The sequence below is a fragment of the Pseudochaenichthys georgianus genome, chromosome 24 (genome assembly GCF_902827115.2).
Source record: "Pseudochaenichthys georgianus chromosome 24, fPseGeo1.2, whole genome shotgun sequence".
Lineage (NCBI taxonomy): Eukaryota > Metazoa > Chordata > Actinopteri > Perciformes > Channichthyidae > Pseudochaenichthys > Pseudochaenichthys georgianus.
Genome location: NC_047526.1, coordinates 11,100,970 through 11,123,373, shown reverse-complemented (window position 1 = coordinate 11,123,373; position 22,404 = coordinate 11,100,970). Strand labels below are relative to the sequence as shown.

At 38.2% G+C, this 22,404-nt stretch overlaps 2 protein-coding genes across 2 annotated transcripts; one reads left to right on the top strand and one right to left on the bottom strand.

The window, feature by feature from the left end:
• The first annotated feature begins 9,134 nt into the window (after window positions 1-9,134).
• nfkbiaa (nuclear factor of kappa light polypeptide gene enhancer in B-cells inhibitor, alpha a) lies at window positions 9,135-11,518 on the top strand. The gene is made up of 6 exons (XM_034076596.2): window positions 9,135-9,434; window positions 9,995-10,100; window positions 10,216-10,423; window positions 10,517-10,605; window positions 10,718-10,972; window positions 11,080-11,518. Exons 1-6 carry the CDS (start codon window positions 9,202-9,204, stop codon window positions 11,107-11,109), a joined length of 921 nt encoding a protein of 306 aa, XP_033932487.1. The 5' UTR covers window positions 9,135-9,201; the 3' UTR covers window positions 11,110-11,518.
• A 1,263-nt stretch (window positions 11,519-12,781) lies between these two features.
• LOC117440381 (proteasome subunit alpha type-6) lies at window positions 12,782-19,253 on the bottom strand. The gene is made up of 7 exons (XM_034076712.2): window positions 19,078-19,253; window positions 18,209-18,303; window positions 17,442-17,523; window positions 14,449-14,604; window positions 14,180-14,358; window positions 13,915-14,009; window positions 12,782-12,979 (listed from the first exon to the last, which is right to left on the bottom strand). Exons 1-7 carry the CDS (start codon window positions 19,151-19,153, stop codon window positions 12,922-12,924), a joined length of 741 nt encoding a protein of 246 aa, XP_033932603.1. The 5' UTR covers window positions 19,154-19,253; the 3' UTR covers window positions 12,782-12,921.
• Between the last annotated feature and the right edge of the window lie 3,151 nt (window positions 19,254-22,404).

The following is a 22,404-nucleotide window of genomic DNA, read 5'->3' as shown; positions in this document are numbered from 1 at the left end:
CTGTCGGCCAATCACAGCGAGCTTTACTGAGTCTGCCCAATCAAATGTTAGCAGGGTATGTACTTGCCACACAAATAATTTAGGGACTTGTAGTTTCTTAAACTTTTTCTTCAACAACGTAGGCCTACTGTTTGTGAAGGTATACACCTAAATAGATGTTTTTGGACATCATTTTATAATAATATATATTGCTTGGTTTGTTTTCCTGAGCTTATCAGCACAATACTGAACCATTATTATATAATCGGTACTACTTTTCTAAATCCTCATAAGATATAAATGTTATTTTTTGTAATAATTAAAACATGGAACATTAATAATAACATAGCCTAATAACAATTCATTATAGAAGGGCTTCATATCAACGTTTATTATCATAGTTTATTATCCTTTATCATTGCATATTAACATTAATTATAATAATGATAATAATACATGATAAAGCTTTTCCTGATGAGCTCTGTCATAATGGCAGAGAGACGTTTCACAAACAAACTCGCATTTGTTGTTATTGATTTAAGTTATAAATAATCAATAAAGCATCTGTAATTGATTCATACCACTAATTAAGTCATTTATTACATTTTATAAAGGTTGGCTTATAGAACGTGGTACAGTTTTGGGATTATTGTCTTGTTACTTGTGAAAATCAAGAATGAACCTTCATAAGGGCATCGCTAATGATCTTTAAAACTGAAACAAAATGTTGCTTTAACATCAGTATGATATGGAAGCAATATTAATACTAATAAATCTACAGTAGACAGTTATTACTGCTGAAGATGATGTGGAGGAATGAGGAGAGGTAGACAGCGTGCCACAGAGGAGGAATCTCATGTTCTGACTGCTGACTCGTGATGAGAATGTGTTAGTCCTGCAGGTCCAGACTGCAACACATGCTGTCAGTGCATCATCACTGTCAGTCTGGGAACTTTTTTTTGGCAATGGAAGCAGACAGCAGGTTTTTCTCAGTGTGCAGCTGCAGGGGTATGAGGAAGAGGTGCCAGAGAGCTTCTGCTCGCTGACTGGCAGATGATCGGAGCACCTCAGGGCCAAAGCTGTCAGGGCTTGCTTCTCAAGTCTTTTCTCACTCACCTGGGTGTCACTGATGGACAGACTGAGGGGTGGGGGGAGGCTGGAGCCTTGGGGTTGCCTACCAGTGTGATTGACAGTTTGAAGTGTGTGCATGCGTGTGCAGTCGTTCACTCAATAATAGGCCTTTTGCAGTGCTTTGATTAAATAATGAAATAACATTCCTTTATTCCAGCACAGCATTCTTGTGTAAATGGTAAGTATGCCTTCTAGTCAAAACAATGAAATAATATAAAATCCTAAAATGTCTGATTCAACTTTTTTAAAGTTTTTTGTATAATAAATTCAGACGAGTAGAAAAATGAAATACATATTATGCCTAATTTGCATAATTAAACATAACATTGCTGAAAATGTGTAACACAAGACTTAGGATGGTTTTGTGGTATGATCAATGTAATAAAGTAGCTTTGTTGCTGGATTAGTCAAAAACTGAAATTTTTTGGCTGGTTATCCCATCAACATTTTCCAGAAAGAGTACTATATTGCAATAGAGATTGAGGTAAGAGTACAACAGACAGGTAGATGGAGCTGCGATCCCATTGTCTGCAATACACAGTACAACCACATGGGGGCGACATATGCTTCGATAGGTGGTAGCTCTATAATGCTCAAAATTGAGCATTAATTGACTGACTCATCATCAGCTTTATTTAAACAGACTCTTGGTCCATTATTAAAATACATACAACACTCAAATATAAATAAAAAAAAGGCAGTTATACTAATGTTGCCACAGAGGTGACTGGTATCTTATAGCACCTCGGATTTGAAAGCAGCATAATGACAGAGTTATGAGAAACAATCAATCGACAGATGATCAGATTTCTCAAGAGAGCATGGAACGTGTTGACTCGTGAATTACAGAACATTTCACTTGCACTGCACCACCTTGGTTTTCTAAGCAGTATACGCCGACAGTCATTATAAGCAACCTGGAGCTTCTTGAGGCTCACCTTCTTAAACTTGACCCACAAGGGGGCAGTATAGAGAGGAGTGCAATAAGCTCTAAAGAGGTTCACCTTAACCTTATCTGAACACCAAGAGAATTTTCCAGCCAACATGTTAGCTTGTGTATATAAGACACGCCGCTGTCTATACAAGTCATCATCATCATCAGCCATTTCATCTGTAATGATGTGTCCCAGATACTTAGTGTTACAGCAAACAGACAGCACCTGTCCTGACAGATAGAATGTTGGAAAACCAAGGTTCTTATCCCCGTTTGCTCTGCAGATCATTACAGCGCTCTTCTTAGCATTGTATTTAACATCAAATTTGACACCATAATCAACAGAAATCATTCTTAGTATTGATAGGATAACTTCTTAAGGAACTGGATTTTTGGTTGAATGACTGGATATATGAATACTAGGGGGAATGAAAATACTTTTGATGATGAACATAAATGCTTTCTTGCTATGACAAGACACTTAAGATTAATGTGTTGCTCAATTTAAGTCTATAAGTTAAAATGTGTTGTCATCATAAGACAAAACAGGAAGCTGACTTTTGAATTGTTACACATGAGCTGACAGACCTGCTCAGAAATCCCAGAATGCAAAAATGAATATGAGAATATTAATTGTGATAGATTTTTCTCAGTCGATTTGTGGCTTTTCTTGTTGCCTCATTATTTCCTTGCCAGTCAGAATCAATCACACCGCTGTAAGTGTGTCAGGAAACGTTGCCGGTTTCATTTGTATTTGGGGCAGTACAGTGTGCTAGCAGAAAGTGTGAGTTGGTTGTGGTTTATTTCATAACACTGAGCTTTTTTTAGTCTCACACAGTCCGGAGTGGAGACTGCTGCTGATACAATGGAGACCATTAATAAAGTTGCACACAGAGCAACGTAAGAGAACGAGAAGACACCTTACTTCCAACCACATGTTCAACTGGCCTGTTCTTCAAGTATCTCTGCAACGCTTTTTAATTTGTTTTTACTGCTTTGCATTTGCACTTACACGAGATTCCACACTGTGATAACAATGTGCTAGCAATGTACATCTTTGACCTCAAAACATACTTACGTAACCAGACCGCACACCCTATCTTTTTTTCTCTGAGATCTTTTTAGTCTCGCAGTTTCGAAAATACATACAGTTTCATTTTGCTGTGACTTCATTTGAAACACTATGTATTCTTAGAATTTGATGATCTATCGATTCAATTCAATTCACCATGCTTTATTGGCATGAAAGTAACAAGTGTGTCCAAAGTGTCAGATGATAATAAATATACAATGTGAACGAAAATAACATTGTACAATTAAAAAATCAAGAAAATAGCAAAACAACTATTCACATTTGCTCTGTCAATCTTTCGCAACAAACCCATTGGTTAGATTATCATATCAAGTTTTAAAGAGAGGAGATGCAAGTGAAGACTTGCTTCCTACACTTGAAAAATGATCAATCAAAAAACATGTAGAAGTGGGTCTCTGAAGCTTTTATCTCATATTCTTTGAACTAAGGCAGACTCCCTTGAATTTCTAACTTGTTCAATATGCAGCAGCATGTATTTGAATTAGGGCCAAGTTAAAAGTGTTTGTAAATCCCCAACATTAGCAATCTGCATACCAATAAATGATATCCAAATTTCAACGATCATGTTTAACCCCTTAAGTCCATTACAGAGCTCTTGGTATGTGCAGAGCCTGACAAAGATCCTGCATCCCTTGTGGCTCAACACTTTATTATCAACTTCATTTTGATTTGAATGTGTTTTAAGTGGTTAACTTGATAACTTCAGGTTGTTAACTTCAGGTTGAGAATTCAAACACAAATGAACCCCACACTATGCTCAAACCTTTAAAGAATAGTGGAAGTATGATAATTGGCTTTCTTGCCGTAAATTGAATAACAACATAAACAACATCTATTTATTTTTTAGGTAAATATGATTCATAGCTTAGCATACAAAACTAGAAACCGCTAACGCGGTTCACTTCAAATCTAATAAACTACTCTCTACTGTACGAGTACCCATAAAGCTCACAAATGAATATGTTATAAGTTTCTTAGTAAATGTAAAACTATCAAGTTCTTGTTTCAAGAAGAGTACAGAAGTGCTGGAACTATTCTTCACTGTCTTGCTCTTTGTCGCTATCACAATAAAACCACATCTTTTCAAGCTTTTTAACACTTTTGTTGAATTGGACAGAGCCAGGTTAGCTCTTCTCCTCTGTTTCCAGTCTTTCTGCTATGCTAAGCCTGAGAGTATCATTGCCCCTTTTATGTAGCTTTAAGGATGTAAACAAGAGAATTTCTGTCCAAAAACTCAAACTATTCATTCAAAGAAACCCAGGAATGTCAGACTTTTACAAACAAAGATATGTATAGTTACACGAGGCTTGAAATATGCTCTATTATAATTTAGATGAACCAACCCTTTAGTGTTTTTCATGCTACTATAAGACTTATAGTATAGTATAGTATATAAGACCAAAATTCCTAAACCTTATAGTGACCATGAGAAATACCTGGTGGCAGTAGGAAAACAGATCATATTGCAAACACATAATCCGTGTGTGTCTTTGTGTAGGTGTGTTTGTGTGTATAACACCCTGGGAATGCCTGGGGAGAGAAATAAAGGTATTACCCCTGCTCAGAAAAACACCTACGCTTACCCGAAATAATATGCATTTGCACATTCAGCGTGAAACCGAGGCAACGAAGGGGAGGACCTCACCTCAGTTTGAAAGTTTCAATCAAGCTTTGGCAAAAGGACAATTTTGAAACACAATTTTCCCACCACAAAATCGCAACACCATTGAATGCCATTGAAAGGGAACAGCTATTTTATTTGTACAGAGTTTTGTGTTTGTCCTTGGAAACACACTTTATTAATGGCCTTCCTTGTACTTTTATCCATGCTACATATTGAATGAGATCATGGGACTAGGTCACAAAAATAAAGGGCACACACACTATGACTTCCATTCATGTAATTTCCTCATGTAAAGCACAACAAATGCGAATTGAAAGGCATGTTAATATAATTATACCAGATAACAATCACATTAACTGTTATCTTTTCATAAAGTATGGTTGTGGTGAAAATCCCTCTGACAAATAGACCTGAATCATATCCTCAAACAGCAAGCATGCCTTATTTAATGCAAACCATAGGAAACAGCAATGTGTGAACACGTCATAGTAAAATACACATTATTTCACCAAGCCACACGTAGTGAAAACATAGTGGTTGAAGTCTGTGTAAAATCTTGGTGTGCATTGAGTTATTACTGTAACAATGGAGTTATCGCTTCCTTCTGTAACAGGAGGGAAGTAGTCATGAATGACATGGTGACATCTGGGAACCTGAAGCTATATTTAGACAGCTGAGTTGTAAGCAGATCAAGAATACAAACTGCTGACCTTTAAATTACAGATTTAAAATGTTATCATCTGAATGTGTGCCTTACACAGTGCATGACCCTTTAACATGTGTCTAAACAAAAGATATATCATTTCAGGGAGGATTTTAGAAAGATAGTTCTGTTAAAATGTGCTTTCCTGTCACTCGATGATAAAATCAATATCTATTGTCTGTATGCTAGTTATGTCAGAGACAGGGTGCTAGCTTAAAGGCTGGAAGCATGATGTGGAAATGGCTAACGTTAGTCAGCCCCTCTTTGTAACATTGTAAAAACTTTAGTTTGGTCGGTACAAAAAGGGACAAGTAAGATACAGGCTTGTCTATGCATGATAATGAAGAAATTAGAGCTAGGAAGCTATGATAGTTTAACTTAGCTTAGAAACCGAAAGCAGTCAAAAAAAGCTACCCAGCTCTGTAAAATAATTAAAATAATAATACACATACCAGCACTACTTAAACCCAGTAATACATTATATCACTAATTGTTTAATCTTTACTCAAAAATGCACAAGTGAAATCAGTATGCTAATTGGATATGAATATAGGCTAGAATGGAGGTGGCTGAAAACTTAGCAGCTGAAAACTGTAACCAGGCAGAAACAGCTGGCTGAACTCTTTTAGTAGTTTAACATATGCCTTCATACTTCACTAGCTAACATATTCTGTTCATATTAAAAGTTAAACAAAGTAGATATGTGATATATGGTGCTTGTATTCTTTCTTCCCATTCACAGAGCCAGGCTAGCTGTCCCCCCCTGCGTAGGCCTACTATTTTAATGCTACGCTAAGCTAATTGTCTCTAAGCTGTAGCTCCATAATTAGGCTACAGTATATGAATCTTCTAATCTAACTCTCGACAAAAGTGAATAAGCATATTATGTCCAAAACTGTCAAACTATTCCCTGAAAAGTGTAGGCCTAAGTGCCTTCCAGAAATTACAAGTGTTTCAGTTTAACAATTTAACCATGATGTCATTTCAGTATTATTAATGCTTTATTTTACTTCCTCATCATCAGTATGTTAACCTGATGATAAACCCTTGCTAAATAATACCAAAAAAACCTGAAATACCATTTACAAATGATGTCATTATATTATTTGGTTGGTTTTATTATGAATTCAGTTACCAGTTTATTGTGTACAGGTAACAAATATCCAACCGAATACAACGATGCAGTCTAATACAACAGCTCTGTATCAAATCATACTATTATGGCTATAATGTTCAATTTTTTGATTTGTATTTGTTTAATAAAATAATGGTCACTTACTTAGGCTGCCGTTGCATTAAGCTAATGGGATTAGTAATGATATTTCCTCAGTTTATTTCAATGAGGGTAGACGTAACATCATACAATTGACCAACAACACTGGCTACAAACTCGTCATACATTTGAATCAACACTAAATGTCTGAACCAAAACATAACCCTCTTGATTAAAGATCTGTTGTGTTAGATGGCATAGTTTTTCCTTGTTAATAAACTGGCAGTGTACCGGCAAAGCATAACAGCCTTAGATCCCAAATGAGGGTGAGGTTGGTGTTAGCTGATCGATACAGAAAAGGGGAGAGTTTCACGACTTTAGCACTTCACCAACAGGGTGTAATGCCGCCTGAGGCTAACACTGACGCAGATAAGTGGTACTTTTCCATCACACAGACAGAGGGCAATGTACAGCACTTGACACTGAACTGGTTTCTCAGCAGTTGTTGTCCATAGCAACTTGCTGTAAACACAAGTCAAGTGCAGACATGAAGACTTGCACAAAAAAGAAAATCTCAACGATGTAAAGTGGAAGTCCCAGTATTTCCTGTGGGGGTAAATATCTGGCCATATATACACACAAGCACGCAATCTTAGCAACAAGATAAAAAAAGGAACAGTTTGTACTAAGATGCCTCCTTGCGATACTTGCCTCAGATTAAAGCACGTTTGGAATTCAACAAATCTGTCTGATGTGACGCATTCATGGGCATAGAGATAAGTGGGCTGCATTTGAAGTGACATCACATGACATCAGAGACATACTGGGAGTGTATTTGCCTGGGTATCACCTCGTAGAGGTGTGAATATGGCACTGCTCTTGGATACCGTTGCTATGTATTCACCAAGCCTACCTTTACTATGTAAACAAAAGCAATCCTGGGAGTTTTTTTATTTTAAATGTCAGGGCAGCACAGACAGGTAGCTTTGTCACGCACTTTGCCATCATGTTGTGCAACAGAAAGGAAATTCCTCCTTAAGACTTGCCTCAAAGCAACTAGGACAACATGCAAATTAGGTAACGGGAATAAGGAAAGTCACCATTAAAACAGGAACATATTGAAAATTCCTATCAAATCTCAGTGTTTTCTGGGATTTATGTGCAGACATTCATCTCCATGAGGGTGTTATTTATGTGCAATGCTAGACGGGTAAATCCAGAACATTGTATTGTGGAACATGCAGTGTTGGTTTCATAAGGGAGTCTCCACGAGGAAGCTCTAGATTATTCCCCCTCTTCTCCATGTGCTGCGTAAATTCGCATTCTAGTGTGCACAAGTTTTGAAATCCTGGCAGCTTTCTTCCTCTTACCATGTTGTGTGAATTATATTACGCATGCACTATTGTCATTTATGCAAATCCTATTCATATACAGGTCACATATTTTCTGTTCGAACATCATTTGCCTCAGGACAAAGGGACGTGTGCCATATCTAATCATAATAATGATATTATTTGGTTGCATGTTCCAAAATCACCCCAATTATGTCATGCTTTTCTTACTAATCTAAGAGACTGATAAAAAATAATCCCCGTTAACGTATTTGATCCTTATTTAAAATAATTGTATTCATGTTTTTAATGTATGCAATTTTTAAGTTGACTTACGTAAATGACCCCTTTATTTTTTAGTATATTTACTTTTTTATCAAATATAAATAAATATGAAGATGCACAATCATACAATACATTGAATTGAAGGAAATAAAACATAAAATAAAAAAGCTTTTCATGCCTTTGGAGACTGTAAAAGTATTTAATGGTGACAAAGAATGTAAACAACAAAGGACAACATTTTAGTTAAATAACATGTATTGCTTACATTTTGTGATATGAGACTGTAGTTACATATACATAGCTTTACAAGTAAAGTTAATTTCATTTTGTTAGGACAGCCACAGCTATATTTTAACCCGATGTGGTAAATAGTGGGCCATAGTTCATATTCAGTGTAAATAGTGAACTGAATTTACTATTGGAAACTTTTCTCTTTTTAAAACAAGTTTAAATTTGCCAAATCAGGCCAAAAGTAAGTCAATGGATACTATATTTAAAAAGTAATTCTAATTTGGTTAGCCACCTAAATTAGATAATTCCCCCAACGCAGGAGGGAATTCTTGAATAACCTTTTAGGGGCTGTCTCCCTCTCATTCATACCCATGGTGTATCATTCATTGGCACAAAAAACGACATGTCCCCTAACCTACTACATCACAGGTGAAAATGGTGTCTAATAGGAAACTACAGGTTTTCATTCTGAGTCTTTAGGGGGGGATTTTTCTTACAAAAGCACAAGCCCTGTGTGATTTCCCTTGCCTTTTCTAAGATAAATCAATTGGAAATCCCCACTGAAGCCCCGCCCCGACCGAATTGCACAAAACCGAGTGCGCCTCCTTCAGCGGCACCACTCTTCCCTGACCTTTGGACATAACGGAGCTGTGTATTCTGACAGTCGCAAAGTAAACATGGACATTCACAGAGTTTCGAACCACAACCAAATGGATTATAACTTCGACAACACGGAGCCCAAGCACGGCAAAATGCTGCCGTGCCAGGAGGACCGTTTTGACAGCGGCCTGGATTCCATGAAGGAGGACGAGCTGGCGAGCGAGTTTGAGGGGATGTCTGTAAACACAAGCGAGGAGATCCAACAGGAATACGAGCCGTGGAGAACTGCAGTGACCGAGGATGGTGACACGTACGTTATTTTTCCTGTAGATGATTAATTATGCAAGTACGCATTTTTCTCTGTGCTTACATCAAGTCAGAGTTTTGCAATCGAACGCAGCATATTAAGTTTAAACTTCATGCATTGGAAAAGCTGCAAAAGGAAGCATGTAATTCTCGAAAGTTGCACAAAAACTAGAGGCCTTTAAAAGTGTATGCAGCAAAGCGCGTACCTTGTGTGTGTGCGTGCGGGTGTGTGTGTGTGTGTGTGTGTGTGTGTGTGTGTGTGTGTGTGCGTGTGTGTGTGTGTTGTTTGGCTGAGAGTGCAGTCTGGGCGGTGCTAAAGTCCGCTGTGCGCGTTCAGGAAAGTCCCTGGCGCTCTGCCAGGAACTGATAAAGCATCAGATGTGTCAAGCCACAACTGGTGGAAATAACCCGACAAAACTCCATTCTTGCGAAACCATCCACTGCTGGCGCTTTGTTCTTTCTCATTTGGCTGAAACCACTTCCTCTGAGCGTACATTTCTTGATTTTATTTTATAAAAGGCACTATTTTAACTAACCAATCTCTCTTTTTTTCTGTACCCACAGGCTTCTTCACTTGGCCATCATTCATGAATCCACAGAAGATGCGTATCAGATTATCAAACTGTCTCACAATCACCCCTTCCTCAAAGCACAGAACCACCAGAGACAGGTACATTCAAAATGATTGATCACCAGCTGAACACAAACACTCCTTATCACACACACATTCCCTTTTTAAAGTCAAGATAATGATGAAACCTAACTTGTAAATGTGATTTCTGCAGACTGCTCTCCACCTGGCAGTGATCACCGAGCAGCCTCAGTTAGTGGAGCGGCTCCTGAAGGCCGGATGTGACCCGTGTGTGGCCGACGACAGCGGCAACACTGCGCTGCACATCGCCTGCAAGAGGGGCTCTCTCGCCTGCTTCGGGGTCATCACACAGAACTGCCAACGCCAAATCGCCTCCATGGTGTCCTTCCCCAACTACAATGGTAAGTTAAAATAGAACCCTTAAAGACACATTTATAATTTTTCACTTAAGCAGTTCTTGAATTGATTAACGAAATGTTCTCTCCTCTTCACAGGACATAACTGTCTCCACATGGCGTCCATTAACGGCTACATTTCATTGGTTGAAAGCCTTGTTCAGCTGGGAGCAGATATTAACGCACAGGTAGGTTTCATTAGCACTAAAGGAAGCAAGTTTTGAAGATGGTTTTCTTCAGGAAAAACTCAGTACGAAGCACAAGAAATCTAACTTTTTTTCTTTATGTTGTTTCTTTCAGGAACAATGCAGTGGTCGTACGTCGCTTCACTTGGCGGTGGATCTCCAGAACCCCGCTCTGGTCCGCCGCCTCCTTGAACTCGGCGCCGATGTTAACTGCTTAAACTACGGAGGTTTCACACCCTACCACCTCACATATGGGCGCCACAACGAAGAGATCCGCAGCCAGCTTTACGAGAAAACGGCACAATACCTGAGGGAACTGCCCGAAAGCGAATCAGAAGCGAGCGATATGGAGGACACATCGGAAGATGAGGTACGTTTCTGAATCAGGCTCCTCAGAGGATATACGGCCTGAAGATTTCATATAATGTTGTCTTCAACAGAATGGGTTCCTAACGTCTTTTTTTTTCTTTCCCACAGTTGTACGATGACATAAAGTTCGGAAAGTAAACTTCCCGTCTGATCAGTGGTGAGAACCACAAGTGAAGCTGCTACTGGGTCACCCAGCCATGCCCCCCCCCTCCCCCCAGACGAGGGACAAATCAGCTCCCCGTCCAGGCCCATATCCAAAATGCCTGGTCCCGGGATCAAAAGAACATGGATGGAGACGGCGAACGATTGGTCCGGTCGAGCCCGGTCCGGATCGCAGAACAATCTGCGCCCCAAACACAGCGCGACCACGTCCTCCATATTCTTCTTACTGTATAAATATATACCAATGTGTATATTCCAGACAAGACGTGTGTAATATATTGTAAATACAGAGATATTATTTTTGTACCTGTACATAATGTTGTGTGAATTTAAACACTATTTACAAGAAAATGTTCCGAATAAAAAATAATTTTATGAATATAAACAGCTATGACTGGTTTGATTTCCTTCCACGGGCTTTCCACATTGTCAAAAATAAGTACAATTTCTCCCTTGCACAAAAGTGACGGAGATAAGAGTCATCACTCAGACTTGAGAAAGACGGAGAACATTCACACTTTGAAACAGTCTGGGATTTCCTTGTTGGGGCGAGGTCACTGTCTCTGAGTCAGCGCGTTGAAAGTCCCTGGGCGGCATAAGAGGAACATAAATAATGTGCTTAAATATTCCACCCTTACCGCTGAATAGCAGTTGGGACTTGCTAAAAAAGTACACAGGAACTTTAGTGAGTAGGAAGTGTCTTTTACAGATATGGGGAAATTAGCCAGACATAGTATAACTGTCACAAGCACCAGGAAACTTTGCAGGGAAGTACAAGATGTCCCAGTCTGCTGATAGATCTGCACATGATAGCTGGGGAAGTTTTCTGAAATTACCATAACTATAACCAGGAACAAGCTCTAATTCCCACTATGAAGTTAAACTGGAGCCAGCGCTTATCCCAAAATGTCCCCAAGTGATTAGGTTTAATAGCAGTGTCTATAGCCTGTAATTGTCTTCATGGCTGTAAACATTAACCAGGTTGTAGACCTGAGGACTGCAGGGGGGGATTCCAAGGACTTTTTAAAGTTAATTAAGGACAGGGGAAAAACACCTAGGAGACTTTAAACAAGTTTAAGAAAATGACAGAAAACATCACTAAATATAACATTAAAAAAAAGCTGCCAATAGAGTTGGTTGGAATTAGTCCAAATGAGGGTGAAAATGTGTGATCATCAGTTCTAGTCACATGTTGACAAAGCCTTTAAAATGCTGAGCTGGAGGGGGTCATTGACGACTAGAATACTCAGCCAGCCAGCCAGCCCCCCCTCCGACACTCACCAAATGTCAGCTTGGTCAAAACCAGTTGAGGGGGAAAACATTTTCCCTTAGCAAAAGAGAAACTACTCGTATGATACATACGGTGGGGGGTTGAAGTATGCTATTTCTGACAAGCGACATCTGCGTAATAAAAGCAAACATTTAGACACAATTAGGTCAAATCAGGTCTACATCACTGTAGTAAAAGAACCTCTCCGCAGCACCTCGGCATGTCATGTGATTCTTGTGCAGAGCCACAACAGGAAGCTCAGAGGTAAAGTCTGCACAATCTCATGTTCCAGTAAACGACTACTTGACACATTAAAACAAAGCTCAGGAGTTTAACATCTAACTTACTCATATTTACTTTGACATAAAATGACAATGGTTACTCGAAAAACTTTTTCTTTTATTGTTGAATGAAACAGTGGGGGGTAAATGTACAGCAAACAAAGATAGACTCCATCTGGGAACTGTATATCCCATCATGCTCTAACTTAATCCAACAGGGGACATGTCTCTGCTCGCTCAGTCCCGCTCGGCCAGGGCCATCAGGTGGACGTCCACCTCCCCCTCCGTCAGAATCCTGCAGAAACACACAGGGGCATGATTCTGATATCAAACATGTATTTCAACCACAATTGAATAAAGGAGTTAAATGACTGTCAGCAAAGGGGTGTGTAATGCTTGTCTGGGCATCAATGATAGTATCTGGATTGTTGAAGGGTTGATTTAATAATGGAGCAATTTGAGCACACCCACTTATGCTGTTGGTAGTTAAAATCTGCGTTTACAGTTATAAAGCAAACAATATTTCTTCTTTCACCTGGTAAAATGCATATTTATTGTAATTTACAAAACAGTGATTTACAACAAACGTAACTAATACTTACAACTAATAATATAATTGAAGGGGAATAAATGGCAGATCGATCGATCATAAAAATAATTGATTAAAGTAAAAAAAAAATGTAGTTTCCCAATAGCATATATGTTGTTATTTAAGTAACCATTAAAATGCTATTATACATTTTTTCCATGGAGCATATTCAATTGAAAATGCAATATAAACAATGTTACCGGATTTTCAATTTATGCAAGCAATATTAAAAGGAATGTCAAATAGCATTTTCATTTGCAAAAATTGCATTTAAATTGTGCTGCAAGAATAATTCCACATTAAAAAAAATTAGGCTTCACTGACTTTCATTTAACATTACTGTACACAAGGCCATTCTTGATTTTCAAATTGGCTTTAATAACTGAAGTAGTATAAGTAAAAGCATGTTCATGTCTTGCTCTAATAATAAGTATATATGTGGAAAATGATAATGCTGTTGCAGAATTACACGTTTGTTTTTCCAGTATAATTATGTTTGCTAAAGCAGTCTCCCTGATAGTTTAGACGCTGAGCTGTAATAACGGAAACCTTTTGGTTGATTGGTTTTCATATAATAATAATTATAACTCCAATCAAATCTTTATTTTTTTATAAATCATTGTGCATTTTTGGTCTTTTACCTGAACTTGGGGTCCTGTAATGTGACAACTCCCACCTCCAGCTCGGAGGGCTTGAAGTCGATGGAGAGAACCGTCGACAGACAAGAGATTGCGGTCTGCAGGGAAAAAACAAAGATAATGTAACATCCTAATAATAATTTGCTTAATAAATTCAAATAAATGCAAAATTAGAACCCGCAGCTGGAAAGCACCTCTGAGATTACTTTCACTTCCATGTTCCGCCCTTATCAACCGGTGTACCATCCTTTAAAGACTTTAGCCTCACCTCAATAGTTTGCTCAAAGGTCCAGTCCAGCTTCTTTTTTACTTTCTTCTCCAGGAAGCTGGTGGCTTCTGTCTGCTTCACTCCGGCGGCGGTGGCCTTGAAGCCGCAGTAGTAGCCTGCGGGGTCGTTTTTGTAAACCTGGGGCCCGTGCTCATCGTCGATGCCGATCATGACCATACCTGCAGGAGACGGCAATTGGCGTCAGAGTTTTACGCCTATAGATTTGCCAAAACACATCTTTACCCCCTCTAAATTTGAATAATACGTACAGCAGCCCAGTGGTCGCATCTCGGCGTTCTGCGTGTAGACTTGTGAGAGGTCAGCGAGTCTCTTGCACAGCATGTCCACTGGAATTTCGTAGCCATACTTGTACTGCCAGTTGGCGGCCTCATAGCGAGCTCGCTGGACTTGGGACCTGCTGTCAGCTGGAGGAGATGGAGGAGGTGGGAGAAGTGGGCGATAAGTTAAAAGCACTCATTTAACTATCAGTCATGTTGGTACTTCTCGAATCTATTTGCAATGTTCAGGGTTCTTACACCTTTTCCAAAGTCAAATTCAAGCACTTTTCAAGCATTTTCAAGGTGCATTTTCCAGCTTTTCAAGGATCTTACAGCTGCTACACATACTCAAATGATTATTTCCCTATCTCACATTAAATCAGATGTTCTTTATGCTATAAACAACCAAATGTGTGTTTCGTGATAGCCTTCTACACGAGGATGCAAAATTAAAGTAAAGAAAACTAAGTTTAATATTTTAAAATGAGTGATCTGTACGTAGACTGGGCCTCCCATATACCTGGCTGAGCCGATATAAAACAATCAGCCAAATAACTTTTAAATACATTATTGATTAATTGTACTTCTACTCCTCTACAGTTCAGAGGTACATGGTGTACTTCTACTGCACTACAGTTCAGAGGTACATGGTGTACTTCTACTCCACTACAGTTCAGAGGTAGATGGTGTACTTCTACTCCACTACAGTTCAGAGGTACATGGTGTACTTCTACTGCACTACAGTTCAGAGGTACATGGTGTACTTCTACTCCACTACAGTTCAGAGGTACATGGTGTACTTCTACTCCTCAACAGTTCAGAGGTACATGGTGTACTTTTCCTCCACTACATGTATTTAATACCTTTAGTTACTTCACAGATGTGGATGAATGATGTGAAATCTAACCAAGTGTTGAATCAGACTTTAGTTCTAGCTACCCTGCAGTCTACAAAGTCATTCAAACTAGCTGCACCTTCACCAGCTTTGAGAACACTTTGATGATCAATCATTATAAAACATATCATATATATTATTCTGAGATGGACCAATCTGCACAACGGCTACTTTTACTGTCTTTCACTATATTTTGATGAGAATACTTTTCTATTTTCACTTGAGGAACATTTTGAATGCAGGACTTTTACTGTAACAGAGTATTCCTACACTCTGAGTACTTCTACTTTTACTCAAGTACAATATCTGAGTACTTCTACTTTTACTGAAGAACAAGATCTGAGTACTTCTACTTTTACTCAAGTACAAGACCTGAGTACTTCTACTTTTACTCAAGTACACAATCTGAGTACTTCTACTTTTACTCAAGTACAATATCTGAGTACTTCTACTTTTACTCAAGTACAAGACCTGAGTACTTCTACTTTTACTCAAGTACACAATCTGAGTACTTCTACTTTTACTCAAGTACAAGATCTGAGTACTTCTACTTTTACTAAGTACAAGATCTGAGTACTTCTACTTTTACTAAGTACAAGACCTGAGTACTTCTACTTTTACTCAAGTACAAGACCTGAGTACTTCTACTTTTACTCAAGTACACAATCTGAGTACTTCTACTTTTACTCAAGTACAAGATCTGAGTACTTCTACTTTTACTAAGTACAAGATCTGAGTACTTCTACTTTTACTAAGTACAAGATCTGAGTACTTATAATTTCACTACAAGATCTGAGTACTTCTACTTTTACTCAAGTACAAGATCTGAGTACTTCTACTTTTACTCAAGTACAAGATCTGAGTACTTCTACTTTTACTCAAGAACAAGATCTGAGTACTTCTACTTTTACTAAGTACAAGATCTGAGTACTTCTACTTTTACTCAAGTACAATATCTGAGTACTTCTCCACCTCTGGTAGCGTATTAGCCTGAAATGATTGTCCCCTGCAATTATTATTATCCCTCATCGAGTTTGCAATTCAGCTCGCTAACGTTAGCTTAAACAAACGTAACATGCAACGTTAGCCTAACCTAAAATGCTCTACTACGGCGTACCTTTCATGGCTCGTCAGCACAGACTCTCCCATCGTTATGTTTGCAAACTTTGCAGGAGGCTACTCGTGGGCTTGACCCTCGTCTTAGCCATGGCTTGTATTTGTCTTCTGCTAGCCAACGCTCGTTGAAACCGCAACCTCCTGGCACACTGTCATCTATCACTCTCATCAGAATGCCCAGGTCACAGGTCACACGTAACACAAACACTTGCAGGTCGCGCGCATAGCGCGGGAAGGCCGCAGCGGAGCTGTTTTATGTAGAAGCGAAGCAATTCTTTTCTTTTAATCTAAAAAGCGAACTATTCAGTCAGACAGCAATTTATTGTAAAAGTAAAGCATTTACATTTTCAAGCACTTTATCTCAATTTCAAGCACCATTCCCAAAATTCAAGCACTTTCCCAACCTTGAAAACACCACGTCAAATTTCAAGCATTTTCAAGGATTTCAAGCACCCGTACGAACCCTGAATGTTGAAATGAGATCCACAGAAAGCTAATGTTGACGGTAGGAGTTCTTTGGAAAGAGGAAGCATTCTTAACAGTTAATGTTGTGACTGAGTATGATGTGAAATGATCCGCAACACTCATCACTTTCAATTTGAACTGAAAATAATTGGAATTTTCAAAAGATATATCTGGATTTCACAGATTATTTTCCCGATAAACGACAGCATTTCTTGCTGCAAGGCATGCCCCCAACCCACTATTACTGTGACGAGTTTACACCAGGCAACACTCCGAATGGATACAGAATATGAAAAGTAACAGATTTACTTCAAAGTGTTTAGGCTGAAATGGGTATTGTCCAAAATCCAATGTTCCTACCTTTAATATTTAAAATAGACACCGATTTGTTGAAATCCTTTATGATTGATGGTGACAAATAAAAAACCCTGACTTAGTGTTAAATGCATGCACCAATCAAATAATCTCTGGTTGTGTCCCCTCTCCAAACACAGCTTAATTTTCTTACCTGTCATTCCGGACATTACGCATCCAATATGGTCTGTTATTCTGAAAAGATGCGTCACTGTGCTTGCATCCAGGAGCTTGTCCTGTTGTCAAGAAAGAAAAGGTTTAAAATTAATAAATGTGGGACAGCTGCCTCATTATTTGGTGTCATTAATGCATCAAAAGATGTTTCAGACGAGGAGAAACATAGATAGAAATATTACATGTAAACAGACATGCATGCTTTTACATCTTCCGCCAATAAAAACAAAGTAGATGAAAACGATTTAAATGAATAATTTATGTATTTTACCAAACTTTTCCTGGTTAAATCTCCAAAATGTTTTAAAAAGGTAATGCAGTAAATTGAAAACTTAATAAATAAAATACAACAGTCTGACAAGAGCTAGTTAGACACATTTAACAACTTTAAAAGACACCACTTTGGGCAGTAACACAAGATATTTTAGTATATCATTACTAAAATATGACGAATAAACCTCTTAATTGTGAATACATGTACAAGTAGTTTAACTTCAGCAGAGAGACTCTGGTACATCAGAGCTTTTCACTTAGACAAGGGACATATTGATCACGGACACAGGATATACATTTGCTCACAAATAAAGGATATCCAGCTTGCATAACATATGCATTACTTTCCGATGTAAGGAGCTTTATAATGAATATATCTAAATCTCAGTATGGGTGTTGGCACACTTTATTCACCACAGTTTAGAATGTTCAGTGCTTCAACCGTGTGAAATCAAACACCTGTTGAGAACTCACCGGTACTTTTTTCTGTGTTACGACGATTGCGCAGTCCTTCCCCCTGATTGCTACTGATGTGAGTCCACCTTGGTTTATGGCCTTGAAAGCATATTCTGCAGGTTAACAGCAAAAGAGGGTTTCTTAGATGTCTGACATCAGCGGAAATAATGGAATGGATTCATAAAAACAAGCACAGCGTTCAATTATGTTTATATAGTCTATATGCACCAACACACAGCAGTTTCCCTTCAGCAGTACAACAAGGACTGTTAGGTGTCATCTGATTGGCCAGCATGACACAATCATTGACTTGAGGGTTGCATCCCAAAAAGAAACCCTTGTCACATCAACAAGCCCTGTCCATGTGTAGAGTATATCCTATGACAATATAGGATCAGTTTCACAAGCTATAACTTAGCTGCAAACAGCAGAGAAAACTTATTTGGTTCATATTTTGGGTGGATTTCCCCTTTAAGTCCAACTAACGCTCACCATATTTAAAACACAAACATGCTAAGGTTAATGTGTTTAAGACAGTTTAGCCAAATAAAACAATTAAAAGCAGCCTTAACATTTGACTCAATGGCATGTAAACGCAATGAATCAGCTCCCTAGACTGCAGTGCTAAACATGCTAACTAGCATACTAGCCAGCTAGCTACTGTCAATTGCGCCTTTTGTTCAATTAAAGCATGCGTAAAGCACATGTACAAATAACAGGTTTCAAGCAACAAACACGACTTTAATGTTTCCATTTGATACCACTTTCACGCGGTGTCATGTATCAGTTAGAAGCCAGGCTAAACGAACCATGACAGAGCATTTAGCTAGCTAGCTAACAAGTGAGCTTGCCACCCGGCTTTTGTCTGGACAGATCCACATACTGACCGACTTGATAGAGCCTTCCTTCGGGAGAGAAGATGGTGATGTGTCGATCAAACCCTGCACTCGAGCCTCGAGACATTTTACAAGGTAAAGTTGGCCGAAAAATTCGCCAAATGAATTTGCAAGCAGATTTTTACTTCATGCACAATGTTTTCCCCGGAAGTTGAACTGATGGTAACGGACTACATCCGGTGTCAGCGGTCTGCTTCGTTACCATGGTGATATAACGCACGCTGTATCTGAAATGGTTTTGTTAATGCTTTTATCGCCCACTTCATTTTAAAGAAAATTATATAGCTTGACTACTTGACAGTTGTAAATATTACATACATTTCACATTTATGTTTTAAAAAATAAAGTCTACTTGTTTGGCTTTATGTTTAACTTCTCAACAGTAGCCTAAAATGTAAGAAGGCTACAATGAGCTACCCCTTTAGGGTACTAGCTTCAACATAAACATGCTATTTCCCTTAAATGCAATAGTAATAATAGAACACATAGTTTTGAAATGAATATGTTGATTAAACTCAAGCATAAATAAGGTCAGCTTTATCAAATGTGCACGTCCAGTTATTGGCAAGTATTATCAGAATATTGAAGAAAAATAAAAATATTTTTGATTTTGCAGATATATAATAAATAATGATATATAATACATTTTTAAAATGTCCTGTTTGTATAAAACAGTAGGCTACAAATACTGCAAAACAGTACCTGCAGGTACATTGTAATGGGCCTATTGGGTACTTTCATGATGACTCGTGACGTTTTATTGTCAAGTGTCCCAGTAAGGTTCATGGTATTTTATTTGTACCTGTAGGCAAATATTGGTTTGCAGTTAAAGGACAAGGTATCCATTGTGACACACGCTTCAAAAAACACAAACAAGACAAACCGCCTTGAAAAGGGTGACAGAGATCCAGCTTTCACAATACCTTGAGAGAATTATTAATTTGATTATGTAGAATTTTCCTGCTGTCAAAAACCCCCGTACATGCTGACCCATAACCCACATGGCTAACTAGAACATTACATGGAAAGGTGCCATTATTATTGTCATTAGTCACACCTGTGCTTCCCCTCCAATGACAAGTCAAAATACCTGCTGCGGAAATGGCTTTTATTACCTTTTATAGTCATGTTAAGTGCCTGGCTCCATTGTTATAATGTCAAATAACAGTAACAGTTTCAGTTACATGGTCATAATAGCTAACTATTTTGCTACTTTTCTCTAAAAATAAGCAGCTTCCTTTTACCTGCAATAGAAGGCCAACAAGATTTGTACCTAGCCTGCATATAAGCTAAAATTGTAACTAATACAGTGACAAAATGCAAACATATCACATTTCTTTTCCCTATCGCGTTACCACCGCAGTGAATATATCTTTTAGATGAAACATGATCATGACTTTTTTTTATATTTTCTTTTTTTTGTTACACAGATTACTAGATAAGTATTAACTCCCCATTTCCTTAAAAAAAAAATAAAGTATGCATGAGTTAGGGATTTTCCATGTCCCCAGGTAGCTGATGCAGCTGAATAGAGGGTGTTTGCTTCCTCTTTATTAGTTACTCACACATTTAGATAATGACAAGTATAATACATGTGACTTTAAAACCTCCCAGCCATTCTCTGAAATATCTTTGAAAGTGTGAAGCAAAGAGTACTTTGGTATTTCATGAGTGCGGTATAATGGTTAGTGAAAGGTCTGCAATGCCAACAGGTGTTATATCAAACTTTTTTCACTTATAACAAAAAGTCCCTGTCTGTGATTTCCTCATCCTTATCCTAATATTTGTAGTAGTTTGTGAAAAACTCATAGAGAGACATGTGATCTTATTTAACTAATGAGTCACATGTTAACAGGAAATATCGCAATACACTTAAAAGGGTATATTTTTCAAACAAGTAGTCATCTAAAATGGATGCAAAATCCAGTATTGCAAAGATGTGTGTTCACTCCTGCACAACCCAAACTATTTACTGTTACTACACAGCTCTAAAGAAGAATAAACACAATAACTTCCAACATGGATTTTGTAATTTTAAAATAGGAAAGGCAAGGCAAGTTTATTTATATAGCACCTTTCAACACAAGGCAATTCAAGGTGCTTTACAAAAATGAAAGACATTCAGACAAAGGCATTTAAAAACAGTAAAAGATAATAAAAGAAACATTAAAAGGAAAAATATATGAATAAAAAATGCATGAATAAAAAGTTACAGTGCAGTTTAAGATATGAATAGTTCATATCACATCAGGTAGTATTAAAGGCAGTCCTAATATGCTCATCGACATGTTCATATTTGTATTTTGTGCCTACTGTGACATGTTTCCATGCTGTAATGTTCATAGGTCAAGGTCTTTATTGTTCTCATACTGCCTGTGCTGCAGCACCTCTTTTCACCCTCTGTCTGAGAAACTCCCTCTGGTGGGATTTTAGCCTTTGCAGACCATTTACATGCACACAAAACATTATAACACAGTACAGGGAAGGGAAAACCCCAATGGCATAATAGGGCTTCTTTAATACATCCATTCATTGCATTGAGTGGTTGATGAAAACTATCTATCCATCCAAGTTAAATAAATGGCCGTACGGCAACTCAATAACATGCTATGTTGCTACATCATCAGAACCCATTGATATTTTACCTAGACAGCAAACCCCCCTCCCATGCAGATGCATCCCCGCACTTTCACTTTCCTCCCTCTTTTTGTACTCTTCCCCACCTCTGTTCTCTCTCCTACGCCTTCTGTTGTTGCTATACAACAAGCACGGCTCTTTCATTTTCACACTGTATTCACAATTGAAAACCAGAAAGACCCCCACCCCCAGGTCCAATACTAGAGGCGTGGGACTTCATTATTGGGTGCGTGCGGGGGATCTCCACCATTTATGTAAAGACATTGCAAAAGCCACATTCTGGCTAATGTTTTCCAAGCACAGAAGTTTAGACGTTAGGCAATAAGGGAAACAAGTTTGTTGAGGCCTTCCTCTGCAATCCCTCATAAATTAAAATGAATGAGTTTTGACTCATTTTCTATACAACATTTTTAACAGCTTTTTCTTTTTAAATTAGACAGTATTTTAAATTTCCCGAGCATATAAGTGTGAACCCATCTTTTGTATGTGGTTTTCTGTACAAACCCTGTACCACATTTCTTACAAAGAAAACCATGAAAAGAATCTGATTTATCTCACAAAAAGATTAAATTCATCATGTTTTTCAGCACGCATGAAGCAAACAGTTTCTTAGAACCCGAATGCAGTGAGCAGCTTCTGTGAACAGCTTATCTAAAATGAGCTCGTGTGATGTTAATGTGA

Excerpts from the sequence above, each read along its gene's own strand:
- nfkbiaa (XM_034076596.2), top strand. The coding sequence starts at position 9,202 with ATGGACATTCACAGAGTTTCGAACCACAACCAAATGGATTATAACTTC. Across the intron at positions 10,101-10,215 it reads CACAGAACCACCAGAGACAG|ACTGCTCTCCACCTGGCAGT; the intron begins GTACATTCAAAA and ends TGATTTCTGCAG. Across the intron at positions 10,606-10,717 it reads GAGCAGATATTAACGCACAG|GAACAATGCAGTGGTCGTAC; the intron begins GTAGGTTTCATT and ends TGTTTCTTTCAG.
- LOC117440381 (XM_034076712.2), bottom strand. The coding sequence starts at position 19,153 with ATGTCTCGAGGCTCGAGTGCAGGGTTTGATCGACACATCACCATCTTC. Across the intron at positions 14,605-17,441 it reads CGTAATGTCCGGAATGACAG|CTGACAGCAGGTCCCAAGTC; the intron begins GTAAGAAAATTA and ends CATCTCCTCCAG. Across the intron at positions 14,359-14,448 it reads GATGCGACCACTGGGCTGCT|GTATGGTCATGATCGGCATC; the intron begins GTACGTATTATT and ends CGTCTCCTGCAG.